The sequence below is a fragment of the Octodon degus genome, unplaced genomic scaffold (assembly GCF_000260255.1).
Source record: "Octodon degus isolate 3935 unplaced genomic scaffold, OctDeg1.0 scaffold00105, whole genome shotgun sequence".
Classification (NCBI taxonomy): Eukaryota; Metazoa; Chordata; class Mammalia; order Rodentia; family Octodontidae; genus Octodon; species Octodon degus.
The window spans coordinates 2,917,779-2,941,781 of NW_004524681.1; the positions used below are offsets into that span (position 1 = coordinate 2,917,779).

General features: G+C 54.5%; 1 protein-coding gene across 2 annotated transcripts in view; it reads left to right on the forward strand.

The window, feature by feature from the left end:
• Myo5c (myosin VC) overlaps positions 1–24,003 on the forward strand; it is a 72,881-nt gene that overhangs the window by 35,212 nt on the left and 13,666 nt on the right. The window contains exons 17-35 of one of the 2 annotated variants that reach the window (XM_023724085.1): positions 2,636–2,722; positions 3,058–3,169; positions 3,759–3,970; positions 5,790–5,955; positions 6,111–6,257; positions 7,176–7,340; positions 8,249–8,348; positions 10,032–10,095; positions 11,167–11,347; positions 12,662–12,755; positions 13,008–13,071; positions 13,155–13,235; positions 14,272–14,452; positions 15,128–15,218; positions 15,409–15,466; positions 15,557–15,689; positions 16,310–16,397; positions 22,922–23,020; positions 23,461–23,615. In XM_023724085.1, the coding sequence (XP_023579853.1) occupies positions 2,636–2,722; positions 3,058–3,169; positions 3,759–3,970; positions 5,790–5,955; positions 6,111–6,257; positions 7,176–7,340; positions 8,249–8,348; positions 10,032–10,095; positions 11,167–11,347; positions 12,662–12,755; positions 13,008–13,071; positions 13,155–13,235; positions 14,272–14,452; positions 15,128–15,218; positions 15,409–15,466; positions 15,557–15,689; positions 16,310–16,397; positions 22,922–23,020; positions 23,461–23,615 (2,278 nt within the window). The remainder of the gene's footprint in view (positions 1–2,635; positions 2,723–3,057; positions 3,170–3,758; positions 3,971–5,789; positions 5,956–6,110; positions 6,258–7,175; positions 7,341–8,248; positions 8,349–10,031; positions 10,096–11,166; positions 11,348–12,661; positions 12,756–13,007; positions 13,072–13,154; positions 13,236–14,271; positions 14,453–15,127; positions 15,219–15,408; positions 15,467–15,556; positions 15,690–16,309; positions 16,398–22,921; positions 23,021–23,460; positions 23,616–24,003) is intronic. The other variant, XM_004638989.2, reaches the window with a different exon arrangement.

Below are 24,003 nucleotides of genomic sequence, written 5' to 3' on the forward strand. Positions count from 1 at the left end.
TTATAGTTATTACATATTTTTCTTTTAAGCCTACTACAATTTACCAAGCTTGAGTACGAACAAGCAAATGGAGCAGGAGTGTAAGGATTACGGGGCCGGGGAGACGGCTCAGTGGAATAAGCACTTGCCTGGCAAGCGCAAGGGCCTGAGTTCAATCCCGGGTTCCACCAAAAAAAAAAAGAGTGTAAGGATTAGGCACAGTACAGAGAGGAGCACTGCCAGCTCCCGAGTCCTGGACTTGCAGACTGGCAAGAAGGCCGTATTCCAGGCGGCCTGCCTTTCCCTCAGTGTACCTGACTCAAGCAATCTTTGAATGCGGGATTTCATCCCTCTTAGCTTTCATGACCACTGCGTATTGCCTCAAACAAAGTGGCTTCACGTGCCCCACTCCACTGTCACTAGAGTCACCTGAGGTGACAGACCTGAGGTGTCGCCTCTGCTCAAGCCTTTTGAAAACACTGAGCCCTCTCCAGTTTGCAGTGGGGCTGTGAGCCGGACCGCTATTGACAAAACTGCATCCGAATCTATCAAAAGTCTTAACAGGCTTTTCCCCTGTGTTGGCAGCAGTTACTGTCCTGGGGCCGAGAGGCAGAGACCCTCGACTCCGTTAATCTGAAACTTTCTGATTCCACCACAGACACTTTCTTCTTTCGCTCTCTAGCAGCTTTGGACGTTGTCCCTTGACCTTGCCCTTCTGTCTGCATTACGCACACTGCTCTGGATCCAGAGAAGCAGGACTTTTTCCACTTCCCACCTGGCCCTGCTTCCTACAGGCTGCCAGCATCACTTTTTTCTCCTGTCTGTGTTTCCATTCCGCATCCTCCCAGCTATGAAGCACTTTGTGAGTAACTTCTGTCAGCTGAGATCAGTTTCTTCCTGCAGGCTTCTCTAGCTTTTCAGCTTGTGGCAGATATCTGAGGCCGACTGACAGGGACTGAACCAGAGGAAGGAAGACTTTTTTTCTGACTTAGGCACAGGCTGGGGTAAGGCTGGGAAGACACTGACTTAGGATCCCTTCCTTTCGGCGCAGAGGTGGCTCAGCAGAAAGGGCAGGACACGTAAGGGCGCCGCGCTCTGTCTGCTGTGGTCCTGCTGTCTCACGCCCCACACAGCCAGCTTGCATGCCAGGGCGGATCGTCGAGGGAGGGGGCGCGCGGCCTAGGAAGACTGCTTTTGGGACAAATGAGTTAGAGACCTGGGTTGGGGCAGATGAAAGGTGAGGCTATGTTGGCAAAGAAGGCAGAGCAGGATGGATGGGTGGGCAGAGGAGAGAAGGACAAGGGCAGAAGGAGGAGAGTTGGACGTGCCCGCAAATGGGAGGGGGTGGTGGCAGGGCCTGAAAATGTAATTTCCAGTTGAGGAGCATGAGGAGGTTGAGGAGGGTCAGGCAAGAGGGAGGGGTGTCCCGAAGGGACAAAGGCTTTAAAGGAATTTCGGGCCATTTGCCATTGTGATAACAGAAGGTTTAAGGGACCAAAAGTTTCCCCTCTGGTCATTGGCTGCCATTGCCAAGTTTATATTGTGACCAGCCATCTGGAAGTAAACAATTAACTTTTTTGGTTTTATGACCTCCCAGAGGCCAAGGGAGCCAAGGTTATGGACAAGGCACCTCAGTAGGGTGTCCTTTGGAGGGTAGGAAGGAATATTTACCACAGTGACTGAATTTGAGGGGAGCTAAGTGCTTCACACTCCACAGAGCATCTACTGTCCAGAGTGTGAATTACAAGAACCTCACAGCTGTGTTGTGGTGGTTGTTTCAGTTGTCCCTGATCAGTGAGGGAGGAGAAACAGTACCCTGTCTCCGGGCGCGAGGGCAGAGCCCCCGCCCAACCAACATGAGAACAGCTCCCCCTGTCCAGAGGATGCTGCAGATTTCCTGACATGCACCCGTGATTTCTGAGACAGACTGAGATGAGAAACTGAGACAGGAAACTCTAAGAACTGAGAAATGGCTTACCTGTAAGAAATGAGGTGGATCAGTGTTGGAGGCAGGCTAGCAATGGCAGATAAGAGGTCCCACAAAGAGAGGGCTAGCCCAAAGGCAGGGAACGCAGAAACTGGGGTTTGGACCCCACCAGGAGCCACATGCCTTGCCTGTCTGAGTCATGGCACCAAAATGTGTTAGTTTTCTTTGGCGTGGCAGAGAGGAAGTAAGAGAAAGGGAGGGGAAAGGCCTTTATTGCCCTTGAGGTGGATACGGAGAGGATCTGGGGGAGATGAGAGGATCCTCTGACCTGGGACAATGGGAGGCTAAAATAGGATGGACTTTTGCTAGGGGCAGAGTTTGAGGGCCAGATTCAGTGACACTTAAGGAGATGATTGGGGTCTCCCTTGTGGTGTAGGAAAAATGGAACTGTGTCCAGGACTGGGGTAGGGAAGGAGGAGGAAGTGGTCATTGGGAAGATGAGCTGTTGTTTTGGAGAGTCAGCTGTGTTGAATCAGGGCCATAATAATTTAGCAGCTTGTACTCAGGCCAGAACCTATCAGCACCCTGGATGTGGCAGACCCATGTGCCCCTCCTGGCTGACCAGGCTTGACCTGCAGCGTGAGAGTGTCTGCCCAGGCTCCCTAGGTCCCTGTCCCAGGTGAGTCTCGGGTGCAGTCCCTGACACACTCTCAACCTGGCTTCTCTAAGGTTTGACTCAGTGCGAGTCGTGCAGCAGCTGCGTGCCTGCGGGGTCCTGGAAACCATTCGCATCAGTGCGCAGAGTTACCCATCCAGGTACGGCCTAGGCGCTCTCAGGAGGAGCCTCCGGCTTGGGGCATCACTGACCAGCACTGCCAGACTATTGGCTTCTGGGAGGTCCCACAGGAGGCCACAGAGGGTGCCAGATCAGCTGTGGGGGACAGGCCCCACCCAGTCCCCACGCCCACCCCGTGACTGGTGATGATCCCCTTGTCCTTGCCAGAGTGCTGGGGGGGGGTGGCTGAGGAGCTTGAGGGGCAGACACATGTGCCAGGATTGTAGTGTTGGGAGGGGCCACAGTGACCAGCCCCACCTTAGCCGAGTGTTGGAGTTGCCCAGGGGATCACACAACTGAGACCCTTGGTGTCCAGGTGGACGTACATAGAGTTCTACAGCCGCTACGGCATCCTCATGACCCGGCAGGAGCTGGCAGCAGGTGACAAGAAGAGGGTGTGCATGGCGGTGCTCCACAGGCTCATCCAGGTAGGGCCCCTGCCCACCCCAGGGTGGCCCCGAGCTGCCTCTCCTCTCAGCCTCCAGGAGCCAGGATGCAGCTGTCATAGCAGGGAAGTGGCAGTGGGTGCTGGCGAGACTGGTGCTGTCTCACTCACCTGATTGGCAGACTTCCCAGCCTCGTCTGCCCATGGCCCCAGGGAGGCCACCAAGGCATGGTCCAGGGTGGGTCAGGTTGTCACTGAAGCCTCAAGTTAGGGTAGAAAAGAGATGGGGGCATTGGTGGCCAGGAGGAGGTGGCCTCCACGGAGAATCTAGGAGCACACGCCAAGTCAGACCTCAGCTCTTGATCCTGTGCAGAGGACCACAGTTCCCAAGCCTGGGTGGGTCAGAGAAAGGAGTGTTCCGTCACCCTCAGCTGGACACCTCGCAGCTTACCTTCTTCCCCCACAGCTGACCCAGCCCACATCTACAGGACGCATGCCTGGGTCCTCAGCAGGGTTTTTCTGCCGCGTCAGGAAGTTGTGTCTGGCCCCAGGGTCTGGGGAGCCCTGGGCTAAATGTCTTCTGCCCATCCTAGGTCTCTGAGGTTTTACCTCTGTGACCTCTGCTTTTCCAGGATTCTAATCAGTACCAGCTTGGCAAGACCAAGATCTTCTTCCGGGCAGGGCAGGTGGCTTACTTGGAGAAGCTGAGGCTGGACAAGCTGAGGCAGGGCTGCGTGGTCATCCAGACACGCGTGCGCGGCTGGCTGCAGAGGAGGAAGTTCCTCCGCACGCGACACGCGGCTGTCATCATCCAGCGCTACTTCCGGGGCCAGCAGACTGTGAGGTGTGTGCCGGAAGGACAGCAGTGCAGAGGGGCCCGTGCCCGCCCTGAGGCCCCGGGAATGCCAGGGCTGGTGGGGCACTAAGGGATCCAGGCGAAGGTGCTGAAAACTGACTACCTGTCATCTGCAGTGGGCCCATGGCAGGGAGGCAACCACGCCAGCCCCCGGGATGGGAGGCCACAACCTGGCGCCAGGTCACCTCACCCTGGGGGTCCTAGGAATCCTAGGACCCTGTGAACTCTTGCAAGGCTGCAGTCGTCAGGATGATCATGGCTTTGCTGTTCCTCTTGGAGATCACATCTCCTGCTGCTCCCCGAGGGCCTGGGGCCCTTCCCGACGGCAGAGTGCTTCAGCAACAGGGAAGGCAGCTTCCCATCACTACCATAGATCCCAGCATGGTTGCCCCATAAAGGCGGAGCTTATTGTGGGCCACGGCTCTAGAGATCAGCTCTGTGACAGGTTGGCACTGTCACTCAGGCCCAGGCAATGCAACTCATGACAGCGGAGGGCCAGGAAACCTAGAGAGGACAAGCCCAGCTCCTGTGTCCCCTGTGAAGGGACCCCAGGCCCTAGAGACCTCCCAACAGCACCCTGAGCAGGGACTGACAGGAGCCCATGTGGAGGCCAGCACTCCCATGGGGCAAGAGCCATGAGCAGGGTCCAGGCCCAGCATGGCCCAGCAGTTGCCCTGGGTGTGCCCTAGGATGGGTCGGGAACGTGCATCTCCATCTGTTTCTCTAGCCTCACTGACCAGTGAGTCAGTGTTCTCAGTGTAGCCTGTGTCCTGGTGACCAGAGCAGTTCCTTCTCTGAACAGAGCAGGCCGGGGCCTCTGTGACCCACCATCCCCTCTGATCCCCACTTCCGACCAGCACGGCATTCTCCCAGCCTTGTCCCGGCAGAGCCGCCTGGCCTCCCTCTGTTCACAGGCAGATGTAGTTGGTAGTTGGCCTCCCTCTCTCTTGGGCCATCTGTCTTCCTGTGGTGTTATAAATTCTTCAGGACAGAACTTGGTGCTCCCTCCCAGGCCCTTAGCTAGAGACCCACAATCTTGCTGTAAAGCGCCAGGGGGTGATCACGTGAGACCTGGGCACTTGTGGCTCTGTGTCAGTGGGATGCAGCTGCGTCCATCTGCTTGCCAGTCCTCTGGCCAGAGACCCGAGGCTGCGTGTTGAAAAGATGTTTACTCGGCTGGCCGATTTAGAGGCTGAGAGTTCAAGGTGGGGCAGCCCCATCGGTCTGGCTGCTGGAGGGGCCCTGATGGTCAGCTTAGCAGAGGAGTGGGAGGGCCAGGCTGTGAGGGTGGCCTTGCTGGTGGAGCCTCTCAGCCCCTTCTCCCATCCCTGGCACTCCTGGCCCCCAGTGCTGTCCCTGGGCCACCTCAAGAAGGTTCCTGCCCTTCAGCATCAGCACCCTGAGGCCCAGGCTTCCTGCATCAAGCCGTTAAGACCCGTGGCGGCTCCCTCAGGGACCTGTGAGCTGGTACTGTGTCCCAAGGGACCAGACCATAACTGAGCCTGCAGCTCTGGCTCTTGGCCTAAGCTTGCCGACTCTCGGCTTCTGGCGCTATCTCTTAAATGAATGAATGAGTGACTGAGCAGGTGCAGTCCCAGTACTCAGCCTCCATGACGTGGTCCGTGGCAACACACCTGTGGAGAGCAACAGTTGCCCTAGACAACAATATGTGTGACATTGCCTGGGTTCCATGGTGGCCAGAATGAGCCTGGCCTGGGCCTTGAGCTGCCCAGACACTGCAGAGGACAGGGATACCAGGAGGTGACATGGGTGTGGCCCAGGCTCACTCTGCACTCTGGTCTCCCAGGAAAGCTGTCACTGCACAGGCCTTGAAGGAGACCTGGGCGGCCATCGTCCTCCAGCGGCACTGCCGAGGGTACCTGGTCCGAAACCTGTACCAGCTGGTCCGCGTGGCTACCATCACCATCCAGGCCCACGCTCGCGGCTTCCTGGCCAGGAGGAGGTACCGGAAGGTATGGCCAAGGGCTGGGCTGGAGCCGGAGTCGGAGTGGACATCGGCACACCAGGTCTGCATGGGAGGACCTGTCGGGGCTCTGGCCAGTGGCACCAGGAATCCTCATGGTGGCGCCCGTGTGGCCCAGTGGTGCAGTCCAGTGTCATTTCACAGATGCTGGAGGAGCACAAGGCCGTGATCCTTCAGAAGTACGCGCGCGCCTGGCTGGCCAGGCGCAGGTTCCAGAGCATCCGCCGACTCGTGCTGCACATCCAGCTGGCCTACAGGGTGCAGCATCTGCAGAAGAAGCTGGAGGACCAGGTGGGCAGCCCTAGCCTGTCGTCCGTGTCGCTTTCTGATAGGGCTGTTGTACTGAACCAGATCCTCAGCTTTGCTCTGCAGGTTCTTGCCTGTGTCCAGAGCTTCGAACAGCTGATACAGACAACCTTAGCTGGAAAACAAGCATGCTGCAAGGGTTTCCATAGATGGTTGTATAGGTTGTTCACTGCACAAAGGGGGACGTGGCGCCACTTGCCAGGCCAGTGCCCATAGGAAGCTCCTGGATGCAGAGCGCGTGTCCCTAGTGCTCAGAGACTCTCAGAGACAGGGTCGGCTTGCCCAAGAGGGTTAGGGTGCCCCCACCAGTGAGGAGAAGCCTGCCTGCCACCTGATGGAAGCTGTGCCTGCCACCACCCAGGCCTGGCCCTGTGGTGCCCAGGGCCCCCACAACTGACCCTGCGTCCCCCCAAAGCTGCGGCCTCTGAGCGGGGAGCCACAAACAGTGAGGCCTGAGTCCGTGGCCTTGTCCCATGGCAGGACACACAGGCAAGGTCTGTAGGTAGCGATGTCCTGTCCTGCAGCCCTGGGCCCAGACTCAGGAGTGGGTGTGGCTGGCTCCTCTGAGTCCCTCCAGCTTGCAGCTGTCCCCTCTGCACCCTACACAGTAGTGTCCCTTTCTGGCCTCTCTCCCTGGCTGCCCCTCATGGCCTTTGTCAGCCAAAGCTCTACCTCAAATGCTGAGATGTGCAAGGCCCAGCATGAGGCCTCTTCAGGTGGTTCAGAGGGGACACTGGGCAGCCTGTGGCACTGGCCTTGTCCTGGGCCAGGAGTAGGCAGACCCCATATTACCAGCCTGAGCCCCGACACAGAGAAGTCCTGCCGCATGTCCACGGGGCGACACGTGACTGTGAACAGCGCCCTTCTCAAGAGGACCTCTGACCCGGGCCCTCTCTCCTGCAGAACAGGGAGAACCATGGCCTGGTGGAGAAGCTGACCAGCCTGGCTGCCCTGTGGGCCAGTGACACTGAGAAGCTTCAGAAGCTGGAACTGGAGCTGGAGAGGGCGGCTTCCCAGCAGCGCAGCTTCGAGGAGAAGGACAGGAGATACAGGGACGGCGTGGAGCAGGTGCAGGCGTGGGTGGGAGCGCCACGTGCAGGGGCTCGGGGAGGGGCTCGTGTGCAGAGGTGAAGCACCGCTGTCTCCGTGAACATCTGCAAAGTGACTGCGAGCCTGGAGGTCACCTCGAGGCTGTGCCCCTCGTCAGGGCAGCTCTGAGCCCACTCAAACCTACACCTGGGAAGCACCTTCCCCAACACTGGCATGAAGCTGGGGCTGATCTCACCCGCATGGTATAGGGAAGAGCAACAGACCCAAAAAACCAGAGTTCCAGAGGCAGACCCCAGCCTGGCTGCTGTCCAGCGGGGCAGCCTCAGCCGTATCTCTCCCCTCTCTGGGTTTTGGGTCCCTTGAATGTGAAACGGGAGCAGCACATAGCAATGGATGTCACTGTCCCGAGGGCACGCTGGCCAGATGAAACCTGGTGGTGGCCACGTGCTGCCTAGAGGTGGCCTTAGTCATCTCCCTTTCCTGCACCCTCCAGGGTCTGCAGGGTCACAGCTGGGGGACAGGAGTCCCGGAGGTGTCCCTCCTGCCCCTGTGACCTGGTGCCAGGGGCGCCCACCCCACTGCTGGTCTTGGCCCCCATGCTGAGGGGTCTCCAGCAGGCACATGAGCAGAAGTGGAGCAGCAGGGGTCCTGAGTGTCCGCACCCCACTCACACACGCCAGTTGCTGAGTCCCAGTTAGTAGCGGACCACCCAGGGGGTCAAGGGGCATCTGGTTCCCCCTGGGAGCTCCGTTTCCTGGAGCCAGCAAGGGCCAAGGGTCTGCTTTGATGTCACCTCGGACTCCCATACGTGGGACTGAGGGGAAAAGAGGTAGCTCAGGAGCATATAGCTTTTGACCTAGAAACTTGGCAGACTTGAAGCGGAGTTCTCAAAGGAAGGTGTTCTGCTTTACCCTTCCCCTTGCTAGAAATTGGCTGCACTGCGGGCGCGTAATTCAGAACTGGAAGTCCAGAAAGAACAGATACAGCTGAAGCTTCAGGAGAAAACACGGGAGCTGGAAGGTAACAGTCAAGGAGGCCGTGGCTCCACCTTGCATAGAGAGGACCAGGAGCGGTGGTACAGGGGCCCACCCAGGGCAAGCATGGTGCTGCTGAGAGTGTGCGCAGCCCAGGCATTGTCGGGGTGAGAGGTTGGGGTCTCCCTGAGGGTCAGGCGAGGCCTCAGAGCAGCCACCCTCAGCCCAGGAAATGTCAGACAGAGCCGGGTCTGGGGGAGACCTTGGACCCACCAGGGAAGGGCTCAGCCTACCTGTCTCTCTCTCTCTCTCTCTCTCTCTCTCTCTCTCTCTCTCTCTCTCTGTCTCTCTCTCTGTCTCTCTCTCTGTCTCTCTCTCTCTCTGTCTCCCTCCCTCCCTCCCTCCCTCCCTGTCTATTAGTTTTTGTTTTCTGGTATCAAGAATCAAGCTTGGGACCTTGCACTGGCCAGGCGGGTGCTGTGCCGCTGAGCTATCTCCCTGGCTGCCCGTTTCTTCATAATCTGCTCCCCTCCTGGGCAGTGGCCCTGCTGTTTTCTAGCTTCTTTAAGCAGAGTCTCCCAGCGCTTAAGTTCAGGAAAACTCCCTAAACTGACTTGCTTCTGTGCGTAACTACCCTCCTCCCTAAGAGGCACCGAGCGCCCACACTGAGTCTTGACCTGCGTGTCCTGGGGGCCACAGGCCAGCACCTGCAGCCTGCCCTGTGACCAGGCACGGGTGGTGTTGAGCACTGACCTTGCTTGTGATTCTGGAAGTATCTGAGAGAAACAGGTCACACCCAAGCAGCTCCCCCAGCCAGGAGCAAATGGCCGAATTGCCGAACCCCAGACGTGGAGCTGGTTCTCCTGGAGACCTGGAAATTGGCCTCGAAGTCAAAGCCTCAGCTCCCCCATAGCTGCTGTGCAACTCGTGACACTTGATGCAGGGGCATTTGACACTGTTAGACCGCGGAGCCACCCACTGGCTTTTCTCTCCTTTAAACCGAGTTATTTGGAGACTCCTCACTGGGCTTCCCTCTGGGGTGTCAGCTGGCTGCAAGTGGGACATCACCTCCATGGGCCGCGTGGGCCTGGGGCTTCGAGGCTGCCATGGCCTCAGCCCTCCCTCCTTGCGCGACGCTTGAGACTCCTGCTCTCTGCACTTACACCTTGAGGGCAGACAGATGCTCTGCTGTCCGCGGTTCTCATGGATGGCTGGCTCTCAGCTGCAGTGCCTTCATCACCCTTCCCTCTTGGGGACACGAGGCAGGTCTGGAGGGACGTTTGTTGTCACAGATCGGGAAGAGGAGCTCCTGGCTCCCCGGGTGTGGGGTGGAAGCCAGGGCCGCTGCTCAGAGTCCAGCGACACGAGACAGCTCCTCTCAATGCCAGTGTGCACACCGGGGCACCCCCGGCGCTGAGCCTCTGTCCCTGACTGACCTCCCCACAAGGGTTCTATTTCCGAGAGCATTTATTGTCCTGAGTGACAGACAAGCGTCAGAACAGTGAACCACTGTAAAGGCAACAGCTTACCCATAGATTCCAACATGACACGCCTGTACTTCTCTGAAGCTGTCTACGTTTGCAGCTCATGAGAAGTGCCATTCTGACCTGAAACCTGAGTGACAACGCACACCGCGTGACTGCTTACGGCCACGCTTCCAAGTGTGGCATGAGATCTTCGGGCATCAGTGTGGCAGCCGGGTGGCAAAGAAATGTTCATATGTCTCTTTGCACAGAAAAAATGGACAACCTCACCAAGCAGCTCCTGGAGGACGTGCAGAGGGAGGAGCGACAGAGAGCGTAAGGGGCCATGTGCCCGCGCGTGCTGCCCCGCTCTCTGCCACACTGAGGCTCTTCTCGCTTGTGAGGGTGCAGCGCTTGTGGAGCTGGGCTGTGTCTGCCAGCAGGAGGGTGACGCCGAGGGTCGTGCCCCCACCTCGCGTTCCGTGGGCTTCCGGCCCCTGGACTTAGCATCTGCAGTCTCTTTCCTTTTCTTTCTTTCTTTTTTAATTTTATGTATTTTGGTGCAGGGTCTCACTACACAGCTTGGACTTGTAGTGACTATCCTGTTTCAGCCTCCCCAGCGCTGAGATTACAGGCATGAGCCACCATGCCCAGTGTTGTGGCTGGCTCAGTGTGCCTGGGGCAGGCCAGTGTGGCATGGGGTGCCAGGGGTCGAACCCGGGTCCCTGCACTTGCTGGGCAGGTGCTTAGACCACTGAGCTATCTTCCCAGCCCAGCACCCTGCAGTTTCTGAAAGGCCAGAACAAGCCCCACCAGAGGCTGGAGTTTGGGTTTCACTTAGGTAAAATGCTTAGGGCTGGAAGCGTTTCAGGGTTTGAAGATTTTTTTTTTTTAACATTTGTAGTCTTTGCTGCAACTTCACCAGCTGAGGAGCCCTAATCCCAAACTCCAGAAGTGTTCCCTATCTGAAATGTTTTGATCAACTTGTTGGATTTCAGTGCATTTCAGACACCGTATTTTCCAGGCTAGGATACTCAGCCTGTGCTAATTTGTTCAGGATCAAACTGAGACTGGCAGAGAAAGGAACCCTGCGGGCGGGGGCGAGAATAAACAGCTCGTGCCTTGTGGGCCTCAGGGACCCGAGGACACAGTACCTTCTGAGAGCCTCCTGTCCTCTGGGGACATGGCACCTCCCGACAGCCTCCCGTCCCCAGGCTACACTCCTGGGGCTGGAGGGGCAGAGGTGGCCATGGCCTTGGGGGGCAGGTGCTGTTACGTAGCTCCTGATGAGCTTGCCTCCCGCTTGGGGTGTAGGGGCCTCCCCTTGTTATCTGCAAATGTGCGTTGTTCTAATTCCAAGCCTCTGGAGTGTATTGTACATTAATTCTTTTCTCCTTTGCTGCCTAGACTTCTAGAGAAAAGTTTTGAGCTGAAAGCCCAGGACTATGAGAAGCAGCTGCAGTCCCTGCGAGAGGAAACCCAGGCTCTGCAGAAGGAGAAGGCGCAGCTGAGGCAGGAGCTGGAGGAGGCGCGTGTGGCTGGGGACAGCCTGCAGGGGGAGGTGGTTCGGCTGAGCCAGCAGGCGAAGGTACTACCGCAATAATATCATCCCCTAGTTATTGGGCCCGTCAGGCCGCAATCTCCCAAAGGAGGGGACAGTGAAGGCCTAAATAAATGGGACCAATGAAATGATTTCAGGGCTCCAGAGGATCCAAACCCTCTCACAGAATTTGTAGTTCTCTGGGTCCAGACCAAGAGCTTCTCTAGGCAGCCCACATTTATTATGCTATCAAACAAAGCAGGGAGACACTGAAGATGCAGGAATCTGTAGGGACTTGGGGGCCTTCAGCAGGTTCTCCAGGCAATACATTCTGTTCACGTAGAAGAACTGGGCCACCTCCAGGAAGGCCGTCACCCAGGACTGGGAAGCCTGCAGCTGTGGTCTCCTTTTAGCTAACTGGGGTTGGAGCCACACGTCCTCAGCTGTGGCCTTGTCCTCTGTGGTGTCCCAACTTCACCCGCCATTACAGGCCTCAGCGGAGACGTGACGCACAGAGCTTCACTTGCTGAGTCCGCTGCCCATCTCCAGACAAGGGGCCTAAGCCTCGGGCAGACACGGAAGCATGAGAAGCCAGCGGGTTCGTGTCAAGTCCTGCCAGAGCCGCCTCACAGTGGTCTCCATCAGTACTGACCTGCAGGGGTCAGCAGCCCAGCCCCACAGGATAGGGGTGGGCAGCGGGCGGCCTCTGTGGAGAGGCTGAGGCCGACGGGAGCCTGAGTCTTTCCGGTGGCCACATCAGAGCCCGGAGTGAGGCACCAGGATGTGTCACTTGCTGCACTTGAATGCCTGCATCTTGGGCTCGAACTCTAAGGTGACACATAAAGTCATCTGGTTTTCAAAGAAAGCAACAAGATGTTATTTATTTATTTATTTATTTATTTATTTATTTATTTGGTACAGGGTCTCACTACTCAGCCTCCCAGCACTGGGATTACAGGCATGCACCACCATACCCAGTTTCAGGGCCAGCATGCCTGGTTCAAGGGCATGCATGGCATGTGGTACCAGGGATCAAATCCAGGTCCTTGCACTTGCCAGGCAGGCGCTTAGACCACCGAGCAATCTTCCCAGCCCATAACCAGTTCTTAATTGAGTGGCTTATGTTACCATCAGGCTAAAAAACGTAAATACAAGTATAGGACTCGGGACATTTACTGAAATGTTCCAGAAGGGAGCAGGATGGACGGGACAATCTGGGTCCTCCAGGAACTTGGCACATGGCCCTGGATGTGCCACTGAACCTCCCACCCAGCGGAGCGGGAGGCTGCGCTGCCTGGGACAGCCCCAGACACGTGCCTCCAAACGTGACCGCTGCCCCTCCTCCCCGGCTCGGTCCCGCAGACCATCTCCGAGTTCGAGAAGGAGATCGAGCTGCTGCAGATGCAGAAGATAGACGTGGAGAAGCTGGTGCAGCAACAGAAACGGGAAATGAGAGGTGACAGGACAGGGTGGCGCTGCCCCAGGGCCAACTGGACGCATCAGAGTGTGCTGCTGTGCGGAGCACCTGTGCGCTGGCAGGGGGAGTCAGGTGGCTGGTGGGTAGTTAGGTGGGAGCTGGGAGCATGGCCAGCACCAACAGCTGCGAGTTCCTGGCTGGAGACAGTGACACCAGAAACTCCAGGCCTGGCGTCTCAGGAGGAGAAGTCACACACAGGTGATACCGAGACAGCCCTGCCTTTCCTTCCAGAAAAGATGTCCAAGGTCACCAGACAGCTCCTCGAGAGCTACGACATCGAAGATGTGAGGAGCAGGTGATCATTTTTGTGTCATCAGACACCGAAAAGCTTGCTGAAGCAGCAGCGAGATGAGTCCTTCTTTCCCTGCTGTCTTCCAGGCTGTCGACAGAGGACCTGGAGCACCTGAATGAGGACGGGGAGCTCTGGTTTGCTTACGAGGGGCTCAAGAAAGCCACGAGGTAAGAAATCCCCTGTTGGGGACCATTTCACTTCTCAGAGATAATGGACTAGTAGAAAGTGAAAAGTCAGTGTCATGGATTTGACAACCAATTAAATTCCTACGGTCGCATGACCTAATAACTGCTAGCAGTACTTTTGTGCCACTTATTACTTAGGGTTTTCTCTGGTGGTGCTTGAACCCAGAGCCTTTGCACTGAGCTAAATCCCTACCCTTTAAACATTTTTTGACACAGGGACTCCTTAGGTCGCTAAGTTGCCCAGGCCGGGCATGAGCTCGTGCTTCTCCCGCCTGGGCCTCAGGGCTAGGGTGACAAGGTGGCCGACATGCCCGACAGGAACGATGCCGTCACAGGATGATGAGCTGCCTAATAATAAAACTCATTCGTAACCTGCAGAGTGGAAACCGATTCCATGATGACTCAGCCACTGCTTGCTGCAGGTGCCTGGTACATTTAAAGAGTCTGCAGCGTTTGTCCAAATTATAAACTTCATTGGTGTTTCTGCTTTTTGATTTTTTTTTTTTCTTTTGTGCCAGGAATTGAACTCACAACCTCTTACTTGCCAGGCACGGTGCTGTGCTGCTGAGCTATATCCCCAGCCCCTAAATTTACCGTTTACAGCAGCTTGGGGCTCCTAGCAAGCCTGAGCTACAGGAGGACGCAGAGTTCTCTTGTATCCCTCACCTCCCCCAGGCCTACCCTGCACCAGGGCTGGACACTGACTTGTCGCTGCCGCCTGCACATGAGGGTTGGTCGCCAGGGCTGTACTTCTGGGGGCTTGGGCATTTGGATACTGATACTGTGTCCCCAGTCACACACAGTGCAGATCTCAAACTATAAGGAGAGAAGCAACAAGCCGAGTGAGCTGTAGTCCAAGGTTTTTATCGCTAAGTACAGACTGGCTGCACACAGCACTCTGCAAACTGCTGGGGCATCCAGTAGCTGGGCCTGGGCCTGTGGCCGGTGGCTGCGTCACACGCTGGCTCCCTACCCCGGGATGGGGGCTGCACAGCTCATGGCTTGGCCTCCTACACAGAGTCCTGGAGAGCCACTTCCAGTCCCAGAAGGACAGCTACGAGAAGGACATCGAGGCTCTGAACTCCAAAGTGGCGCACCTCAGCCGGGAACTCGGCCGCCTGCAGAGGTTGCTCCGGGAGGAGAGCCACGTGCATGACAGTGTCCGGCTGGAGGTCACCAGGCTGACATCGGAGAACATGGTGGGCAGCGTGGGCCGGCGAGCTACAGGGCCTGGGTGGGGCTGGCTCGGTTCCTAGGTGGCGAAAGACTGGATTTAAATCACCTTGTTAGTGGCACTGGGATCAGAACCCAGCTCCTTCTTTCTTTCATCCCCAGCCCTGTTTCCTTTACCCTAGAGATAGGGTGTGAGTCACTAGGTGGTCCAGGCTGGGCTCAAACTTGCCAAACGTTAAGGCACAGCGTGGCTCTGGAGAAGCACAGGTTTTCAGACCTGTCCTGCTCACGCTCCAAGCTGCCCCCGCCAGGATGCACTCCCCTGGGTCAGCACACAGCGGTTCTCGCCCGAGTGGGTGCAGGTGATGGGTGTTGAGGAAATGCACAGATCCGGAGGGAGACGGGGCGGAATACACCAGGCATGCCCAACCTGGCCCACAGAGCAGCACCTGGCTGCGGTCAGAGTGGGTCCTTCTCTCCCCAAGCGACTGGGACACTGCTGCTGAGGGGCATGCTGGGATTTCTCGAGACAGCTGCAGAGGTCTTGAGGTCAGAAAAGCAACGAGAAGGAAAGAGCCTCAGTGAGACCCGACACAGCTCTCTTCCTGCGGGTGTGACAAAGGACAGCCAGGTTGCCCCAGCTGGTGGCACACACAGAGGAAAGTATCTGCTGCACTAACGTTGGTCGTTCTTCTCTAAAGATGATCCCAGACTTTAAACAGAAAATTTCAGAGCTGGAGAAACAAAAGCAAGATCTCGAAATCCGCTTGCAGGAGCAAACAGAGAAGAAAGGTAACGGAGCCCAGGCTGCCTCCCTAGGCAGCAGCCCAGGAGACAGCCCCTGCTGGAGAGCCTGGGCCAGCTGTCCTGGGTGAAAGGCCAGTGGAACGTGAGGTGGAGGGCTGCTGTGGGGCAGCTGTGGGACCCACTGCTGCCCCACAGCAGCCCCACAGCAGCATCCCGACCCCACTGCTCACTGCAGGGAAGCCAGAACTGTGGAACCTGCTCGGGCGTCAGGAGGAGGAAGGGGTGCAGAGAGGGTGAGTGTGCCCGTGGAGGTCCCCCAGGGCCCACCTTAGGATGGCAGCACCTGGTCACACTGATAGGGACATCCCCTGTGCTTTCCACAGGGCCCTGGATGCCCAGAGTGAAAGAGATGCCCAACTGGAAAAGAAGCTGAGAGATCGGCAGGAGGCCGGGGTGCGGCTGAAGAAATCATCCGAAACTGAAGGGGAGGCGTCCCAGCGCCCTTTGGAAAACAGGGTGAGCGTTTGCAACCTTGTCCCTGAGAGGCTGTCCAAGTGCCAGTGTTGCCACTAGGGAGATGTGGCCCCCAGGGCACACGGTTGTGGCTGCGGAGCAAAAGTCCTTCCAGCAGAATGGTCTTTCCTCCTCTCAAAAAGACCGGTGAACCAGGCAGGGAGGGTGCATGTCCCTCATCCAGCACTTGGGAAGCTGAGGCAGGAGGATCCCCTCAAATTTGAAGGTCAGCCTGGGCTACATAGTGAGGTCAAGACAGGCAGGTGCTCATGTGTCCCTGAGATACAGGCACCGACCGTGCCATGCTGTGGCCGAAAGCCAGATGCCAAATGCCCCGCCTTGAATGGTCCCCGTGTATGAGATGCCGAGAACAGGCAGCACACGGACAGGAAGTAAGTTAGTGACTACAGGGGCTAGGAAGGGACTGGGGGACAGCTGAAGGTGACAGCGTAGGTTTCTGGGGCTATCAGTGGTGGTGGCACAGCTCTGGCTCCACTGAAGCCCACTAAGGTGTGCACTGCACAAGCGGGTCGCGTGCCAAGCGGATCATGGCTCAGTAAAGCTGTTAGGAAAAAGCAGGTGAAGACGCTTCTGTGCTAATATCCTTGTTCTGTCGTCTGAAGGACCTCAAAGAAGAGTTAGAGATGAAGGACAGAGAGATCAGAAAGCTGCAAGACCAAGTGAAGACCTTAACCAAGATCATTGAAAAAGGTGGGGAAATGAGCTTCATTTCTTAGTCTTTTGAGCTTTTGGCCAAGGCTGATGTGCGCCCAAGTGCACGTCCAAGGCCTGGAGACCCGCAGGGGTGATTCTCAGGGCTGGGACTGGCCGGGCTGGGACAAGATCTGCTGAGCCGGGGAGAGCTCGCTGCCCTCGTGTGCACCAGCCCAGGCAGGCTCTGGCCTCCAAGGGTCGCCCTCTGAGGATGCTTCTCCTCTGTGAGTGTCCCCTTCCCAACACGTTCTGCTTCTTACTCTTTGTTGGTGGTGTTTGTGGCATCTAATGGTCACACTCACGTGGAGCATGGGGTGCCTACCACAGCATGATGGATTTGATCCCCTTTCCGTCCCTCCCTGCCCTCCCTCTTTTGGTCCCCTTCCCATTCACAAACATCTGTCTCTAAGCTGGGCGTGTGGTGCACCCTTGTAATCCCAGCACTTGGGAGGCTGAGGCAGGAGGATCGTTGAGAGTTTGAAACCAGCCTGGGCTACAAAGTGAGCTCAAGGCCAATCTGAACTGCACAGAAAAACCCTATCTCAAAAAGATACAAAACTAATCTATCTCCATTTCCTGTTATTCACCTTTTATTTTGCTCTTTAATTTATTTATATTTTGAGTTTCTCTTATAAGAGAAACCATGCGATAGTTAAGCTTTGACACTACGGCCTAAGGCGCACCCATTTTCCTACAGATGACTCAAGTTCGCCCTTACGGCAGAGTAGAACTCCACTGTGGGTATACCTTGCCTTGCACACCCATCTGCTGGCAGGCATACAGGCCATTTCCAAGAGTTAGGCATTTGAATTGTGTTCCCAAGAACATGGGCCTGCGCGTGTCCTGTAACGTGATGTCTTTAAGTCTTTCAGAAAGATTCCTAGAAGGAGAGTACCAGGGTCAGATGGAATTTGTGTTCATTTTCTGAGAAATCTCCGTGCTGAGTTCCACAGCGCTGTGCTAGTTCATACTCCCCCGAGCCACGCGGACCAGCTCCCTGCCCCGGTCTCACCAGCACTTACTGGCGCTTGCTTTCTTGATGATGGAAGTATCAGTGTTGCTCTAATTTGCGTTTCTCTCGGAGCTGGAGATGTTGAACATCTTTTCATGCATTTATTGGCCATTTGTACTTCTTCTGAGAAGTATCTTCATTTCAGCTGCCAGTTTTTGATTGGATCTTTTATTTATTGGGGCCCTTTATATATTCCAGTGGCCTTGTTTTTGGTCTTTTTTTATTTTACTGTATTTTTGTTGTTGTCGTTGAATTGATTTTTAGGGGAGGTTTATTTTTTGTTTTTGGTGCGGAGGACCAAACCCAGGTCTTCCAGCTTGCTAGGCAAGTGTTCTACTGCTGAGCCAAACCCCTAGCCCCCTTTGTGTATTCTAGACGTTGGTCCTCTGTCTGAGAAAGACCTGGCAAAAAATGTTTTCCTGCTGTGTAGGTTGTCTTTTGGCTCTATGGGCTGTTTTCTTTGCTGCATGGCTTTTTTAATCTGATATGTTCCCATTTGTTGATTTTTTTTTAGGCCAGGGTCTTGCTGTATAGTTTAGGCTGCCTCTGAACTAACTGTATAGCCCAGGCTGGCCTTGATCTTGCAGCAATCCTCCTGCCTCAGCCTCCTGAGCGCTGGGATTACAGGCGTGTGCCACCAGGCTCAGCAAAGCATTTGTTCATTCTTGATGTTATTCTTATGCGGGGGGAGGGGGGTGCAGGGAGAGGTCTGTTCAAAAAGCCCTGGCCTATGCCTGTGTTCTCTAGAGTTTTGCCTATGTTATCTTCCAACAAATCAAGTGTTTTTGTTTTAGATCTTTCATGCATTTTTATTTTAGTTTAATAATCTGTCCAGAACATCTCTTCTGATGTTCTCCTTGATTTTCTTTTTCAGAGCACTATAGTTTTCACTGTAGAGATCTTTCCTTCCTTGGTTAGGTTAATTACTAAGTGTTTAATTTTTCTTAATGTTATTGTGAATGATGCTGGTTTCCCAGCTGCTTTCCCATTAAGCTCATCACTGGCGTGCAGAAACACCACACGGTTTTCTGTGCTCACTCTGTGCTCTCCTACTGAGCTGGGGAATCCTACAAGGGTTCTGGTGGCATCTCTGGCATCCTGTGTAGAGGCTCACGTCATCCGCAGGCAGTGAGTGCTTGACCTAGTCCCTTCCTATGTCACCCTTTTACTTCTTTAACCCACCGGACGGACCTGGCCAATGTTTTGAGTACGGTGTCGAGCAGGAGTGGTGACGGTGGCACCCTTGCATTGCTGCTTTTTTCTTTTTGGCGGAACCGGGGATTGAACTCAGGCCCTTGTCTTTGCCAGGCAAGCACTTACTCCACTGAGCCGTCTCCCCAGCCCCCTTGCTTCTGATTTTAGGAGGGACGCGTTCAGCTTTTCCTCAGTTAATATAATGTTGACATAAGGTTTGTCATAGGTGGCTTTTATCAGATGGAGTTAGAGTCTTTCTATACCTATTTTCTTTAGGGTTTTTCAAAAATTCTTCTATTATTATTTTAAAGAAAATAAACAATGAAAACAATACAAAATTTCAAAACAAGGTAAGAAATGAACAAAGGTGATTATACCGCATCTTGTTACCTTCACAGTAATTGCTCAGATTACCAGATACAGGTGTGCAAAATGGGTCAGATGTGACAAGCGCTAATTGTTCCTTTCAGTGAACTCATCGCAATTAGTAGCGCCGTTATCCGAGCTCTCTGGTGCTTGTTTGTTCGTTTTCACCTTCCTTCTTTTCTCCTTTTCCCCATCCCCGCTCCTCTTTCCTTTGGAGCAGTTTCCTTCCCTTTCCCAATATCTATTGTACCTTTCAGTTCCCATTTACTCCTGTTTCTTATACTAGGGAAACAATACAGTGTTTACACATGCGAATCTGACTTATTTCACGTATGAGTGTGGCCTCTAGTTGCACCCATTTACCTATAAAAGCCTCGACTTTATCTTTCTTTATAGCTGAGGAATACTCCATTGTGTAAAAACACCACTTTTTTTTTTTTTTTTTTTTTTTTTTTTTTTTTAGCGATTCCTCAGGAGATGGGCAGCTGGGTTGTTTCCAGGATTTAGCTCTGACAAACTGTGCTGCTCTACACTTGGGTGCACCTACATCTCTGTGGTGTGATGTTTTCCATTCTTCTGGAAACATACCCCAAAGGGGAACAGCTGTGCCAAACGGATTTCTAATCTTACTTTTTTGAGGAATCTCCACACTGATTTCCACAGTGGTTGTACCAGCCTACGCTCCCACCAACAGTGGAGAAGAGTTCCTTTTTTCAAACCACAACCCCACTAGCATTTGCTAATGCTTGATTTTTTTTTTTTTTTATGCTATTCTTTCCAGGGTGAAATAGAATCTCGGTGTTGTTTTAATTTGCATTTCTTTTAATATTTCTTTATTTGTTTATTTATTTGGTATAGAGTCCTGCTATACAGTTCTAACTCATAGTGATCCTCCTGTCTCAGCCTCCCCAGCACTGGGATTACAGGCATGTACCACCACTCCCAGTTTCAGGGTTGGCGGAGCAAACCCGGGGTTCTGGGACCAGCACACCATGCTGTACCAGTAGAATTCGGGACCTTGTGCTTTCCAGGCAGGCGCCCAGACCACTGTGCTGTCTCCCCAGCCCTAATTAGCATTTCTTGAGTGACTAATAATGTTAAACATTTTTTGTATATTTATTTGTTATTTGCATTTCTTTTTGTGTGTTACTTGTATTTCTTTAGCCGAGAAGTGTATATTTATCTCAAATACCTGTTTTTTGATTATGTCTTTGAACTTTAGGGGCCTGATTTTTTTCAATTCTTCATACATTCTAAACAGAAGTCCTTTGTCTGAGGGACAGTTTATTAAAATATTTTCCCAATTTGTGGGTTTTCTTTTCACTCTGTGATTTGTTTCAATGTGCAAAATCTTTTTAATAAAATGAGATTCCAGTTGCTGAGTCTTTGAAGCATTTCCCTTGCAGTTTGGTTTTTGCTCATGAACTCTCTGCCTATCTTCAGGGTTTCTGGGGGCTTGCCAGTTAGCTCAGTTGTCTGAAGTGCTGTTTGGGCAAGCACAGTCAGTCACAGGGAACCACAGTTCAGTCCCCAGCTCCATAAGCCACACCACACCCGCCCGTAAGGCAGCCTGAAATAGCCAAAAAAAAAAAAAAATCCTTCAAGATTTTTATCTGAATCGATATTGGATTTTGTCAAAGGTTTTTTCTGAACCTACTGAGATGATAATGTGATTTTTTTTTTTTTTTTTTTTTTTTTTTGAACTGGGGATTGAACTCAGATCCTTGTGTTTGCCAGTCAAGCACTCATCCTACTGAGCCATCTCCCCGGCCCCCAATAATGTGATTTTTATCCTTGCTTCTGCTGATGTGGTGAATTACATTTATGGAGTTGCGTATGTGAAGCATCCTGGCATCCCTGGGATGAAACCTACTTGGTTTGATGTATGATCTTTTTGATGAGCCGGTGCATTCTGTTTGTCAGTATCATGCTGAGGATTTTCTGTCTGTGTTCCTTCAAGACACTGGCCCATTGGTCTCCTTGCTCATTGGCTTTTTGTCTGGTTTTAGAATCAGAATATTCGCACCAGGAATGACTCTGGGAGTATTGTTTCCCTTTCCATTTCATTTGAAGGCTTTGAGGCATATTGCTGTTAGATCTTGCCTGGAGTCTGTAGAATTCAGTAAATTTACTGGGTCCTGGGTTTTTCTCATTTGGTAGGTTTATTACTGCTTCAATTTTATTGCCTGTTACTGGACTATTCAATATTTTTTATATTTCTTGCTTCAGTTTCGGTAACTCGTGTATATTTAGGAATCTATCCATTTCTTCTAGATTCTCCAATTTATTGGTGTGTGGGTTTTCAAAGTAGTTACTAATGATCTCAATTTCAGTGGTATCCATTGTAATTTTGGCTTTTTAATTTCTAATTTCATTGATTGGGTCTTTTCTTACCTTTTTTGGTAAGACTGGCTAAGAGTTTGTCTATTTTGTTTATTCTTTTCAGGAAGCAGCTCTTTGATTCATTGATTCTTTGTATTTTTTTGAGTCTCAATTTATTGATTTTGGGCTGGGGAGATAGCTTGGTGGTCTAAGTGCCTGCCTGGCAAGCACAAGGCCCTGGGTTCGATCCCCACTACTACATTCTGTGTTGGCCCTCTGCCAAGACAGCCACCGAAACCTGGGTGGTGCACGTCTATAATCCCAGGCTAGGAATGTTACTACTAGCCTGAGCTGCATAGCAAGATCCTGTATCAAATAAACAAGTAAAAAGATTTTGTCAATTATTGATTTCTACCCTGATCTTTGTAATTTCCTTCTTGTCCTAGCTGTGGACCTGGGTTGTTCTTGTTTTCCCGTCTTTCCCGGCCCTGGAGATGCACCAGTAGGTTGCTTACTCGAGCTCTTTGTACTTTTCCAGCGTAGGCATTCACAGCTGCAGACGTCCCTTGTAGGACTGCTTTTCTTGTGTCCATAGGTCACCCACCCTTTTTTAAAAGTGCAACTATGAAAACTTAAAAATGAATTACTTTGAGGTATTCCTCCGCCAGCCCGAGTCTGGGATCAGCATCACCCGCTCTCGCTAGGGAGAAGGCAGAGCCCAAGCACTGGCTGAGCTGCAGGAGTCCCCTGGGCGCGCACCGGGGAGAGCTGCCCGCTCTGCTCCCGGGTCCCTGCGCTCTGCCTGGCCTCTGCTGTCCTCTCGCCTTCTGTCCACTGTTCCGTGTCCCTTTCTCCTCCCCTCCCGGCCGTCCTTGCTCAGGCTGTGTCTGCGACTGTCCCTTTATTCTTGTGCCTTCACCTCTTACCTCAAGTCTGAAATGTCCAGACGAAACTGAGCCCTTTCCCCTTGCTAGGAAATGCTGCACATGCTGCACCCCAGGGGAGCAGGGCCAGGGCGGTCCTTCCGCCTCCCGCTGGTCCCCGCTGTTAGAAGGAATGATCGCCCTCTCGGCATGCGGACTGGAAGTCCATCCCGACCTCGCCGTCTTCCGGATGGATCGCAGGCCTTTTGTCTTACACTTCCTCTGCTTTTCTGTCGTCGCCTCCAGCCGGGCTTGTCTGAATCAGAGCTCCCTGCTTCGCGGCCGGATCCATAACACATCGCTCCGGAAGGTGGCGACCTAGAACTGCTGACGCTGCAGGCAGGGAGCCGTGTGGGCTCCTGGGGCGCCGCTCAGCGGCCGGACGTCGCGCAGCCCTTGCCGGTCCTGCGTTCAGTCCCAAACACCGAGGAGGAAAACCCGTGCCGTTTCAGCCACTGATGTGGCGATGGCTTCTCACGGGGCAGCGCCGTGGGGCGGGCGGGGCGGCGCCTTGCCCCCCACTCTGCGCTGGGGACCTGCGGGCGGCGCCGCCCGCCCTCCACGCAGCTCAGCCTTCGTGGCAGTGGCTGTCACCGAGCGTGTCCAGGGCGGGATAGGGTTTGCACACATCAGCCGAGCGGAGCTCAGTGCTTGAGGCGCTGGGGCTGGTGGTGGGCCTAGCTGACTGCGGCCTCTGTCTGCAGCCCAGGATAAGCACCTGTCCCCGGGGCCCGAGGAGTACCTGGGCATGCTGCAGTGCCAGCCGGAAGACGAGGCCAAGCTCGTGCAGAACCTCATCCTTGGTAGGAACCCTGAGGGTGCCTGTTCTCTCTCTGAGGGCTGAACCGGACCCAGCGCCGCAGTGCCCGAGGCGCGGGGGCTCTCACCCTAGCACTGGGGACCAGATGTGCCTTTGAGCTTGAGGGGAGCCAAGGGCTGCGCCGCGGGGTGCAGAGAAGATCCTTAACTTCTTCCTGCTTCAAGCCACTAGCAGCCCTCAGTCATTCCACAGCCTGGTCACCTGGCCAGGGTTTGTTATGGGGTGAGGAGGCCGCCCTGTTTCATCCTCATCAGAGAGGGAAACTCCTCTCAGATCAGAGAGCAAGCAGGTACTTCCCCCCAGTAAGTCTGCCACAAGGACCTGCACCAAACTCCTCAAAGGGAGTAAAGCCCTGTAGGGTCAGAGCTCAGCCTGCGGCGGCACCGCACCCTGCAGTGGCCCTCGTGCCTGTGTCTCCCGCAGACCTGAAGCCCCGCGGCGTGGTTGTGAACATGATGCCCGGGCTGCCGGCGCACATCCTGCTCATGTGCGTGCGCTATGCTGATGCCCAGAACGACGAGGCCATGGTGCACTCTCTCCTGGACAGCGCCATCCGCGGCATCAAGCAGGTGGTGAAGGTAGGCGGAGCCTCACACAGCTCGGCCACAGCCCAGCTCCCCTGGGCACAGACCGCCAGCTTGTGAGCCACAGCCAGCCCCAGCTGTCTGAGGCCAGGTAGACACAGACGAGGACCAGGATGGGCCCAGACCTCCGACCCTCCCGCCTCTCCATCCCCCCCACCTCTGATGGCCCCAAGGGAAGTGTGCCTCGGAATCTGGGGAGCATTTATGGGAGGGGCTGCCATCAGTTACTTTGTATGATCACAAGCCCCGTTTGCTGAAGACAGGCAGCCTCGGGCCGTGCTGGCCACAGGCCCAGGGTCTGTCCTCTCAGTCCCTTAGCGCTCCGGGCAGTGCTAAGGGACTGTGCACCTGCAGTCACCCGGCACAACCGCTGACCCCTCCT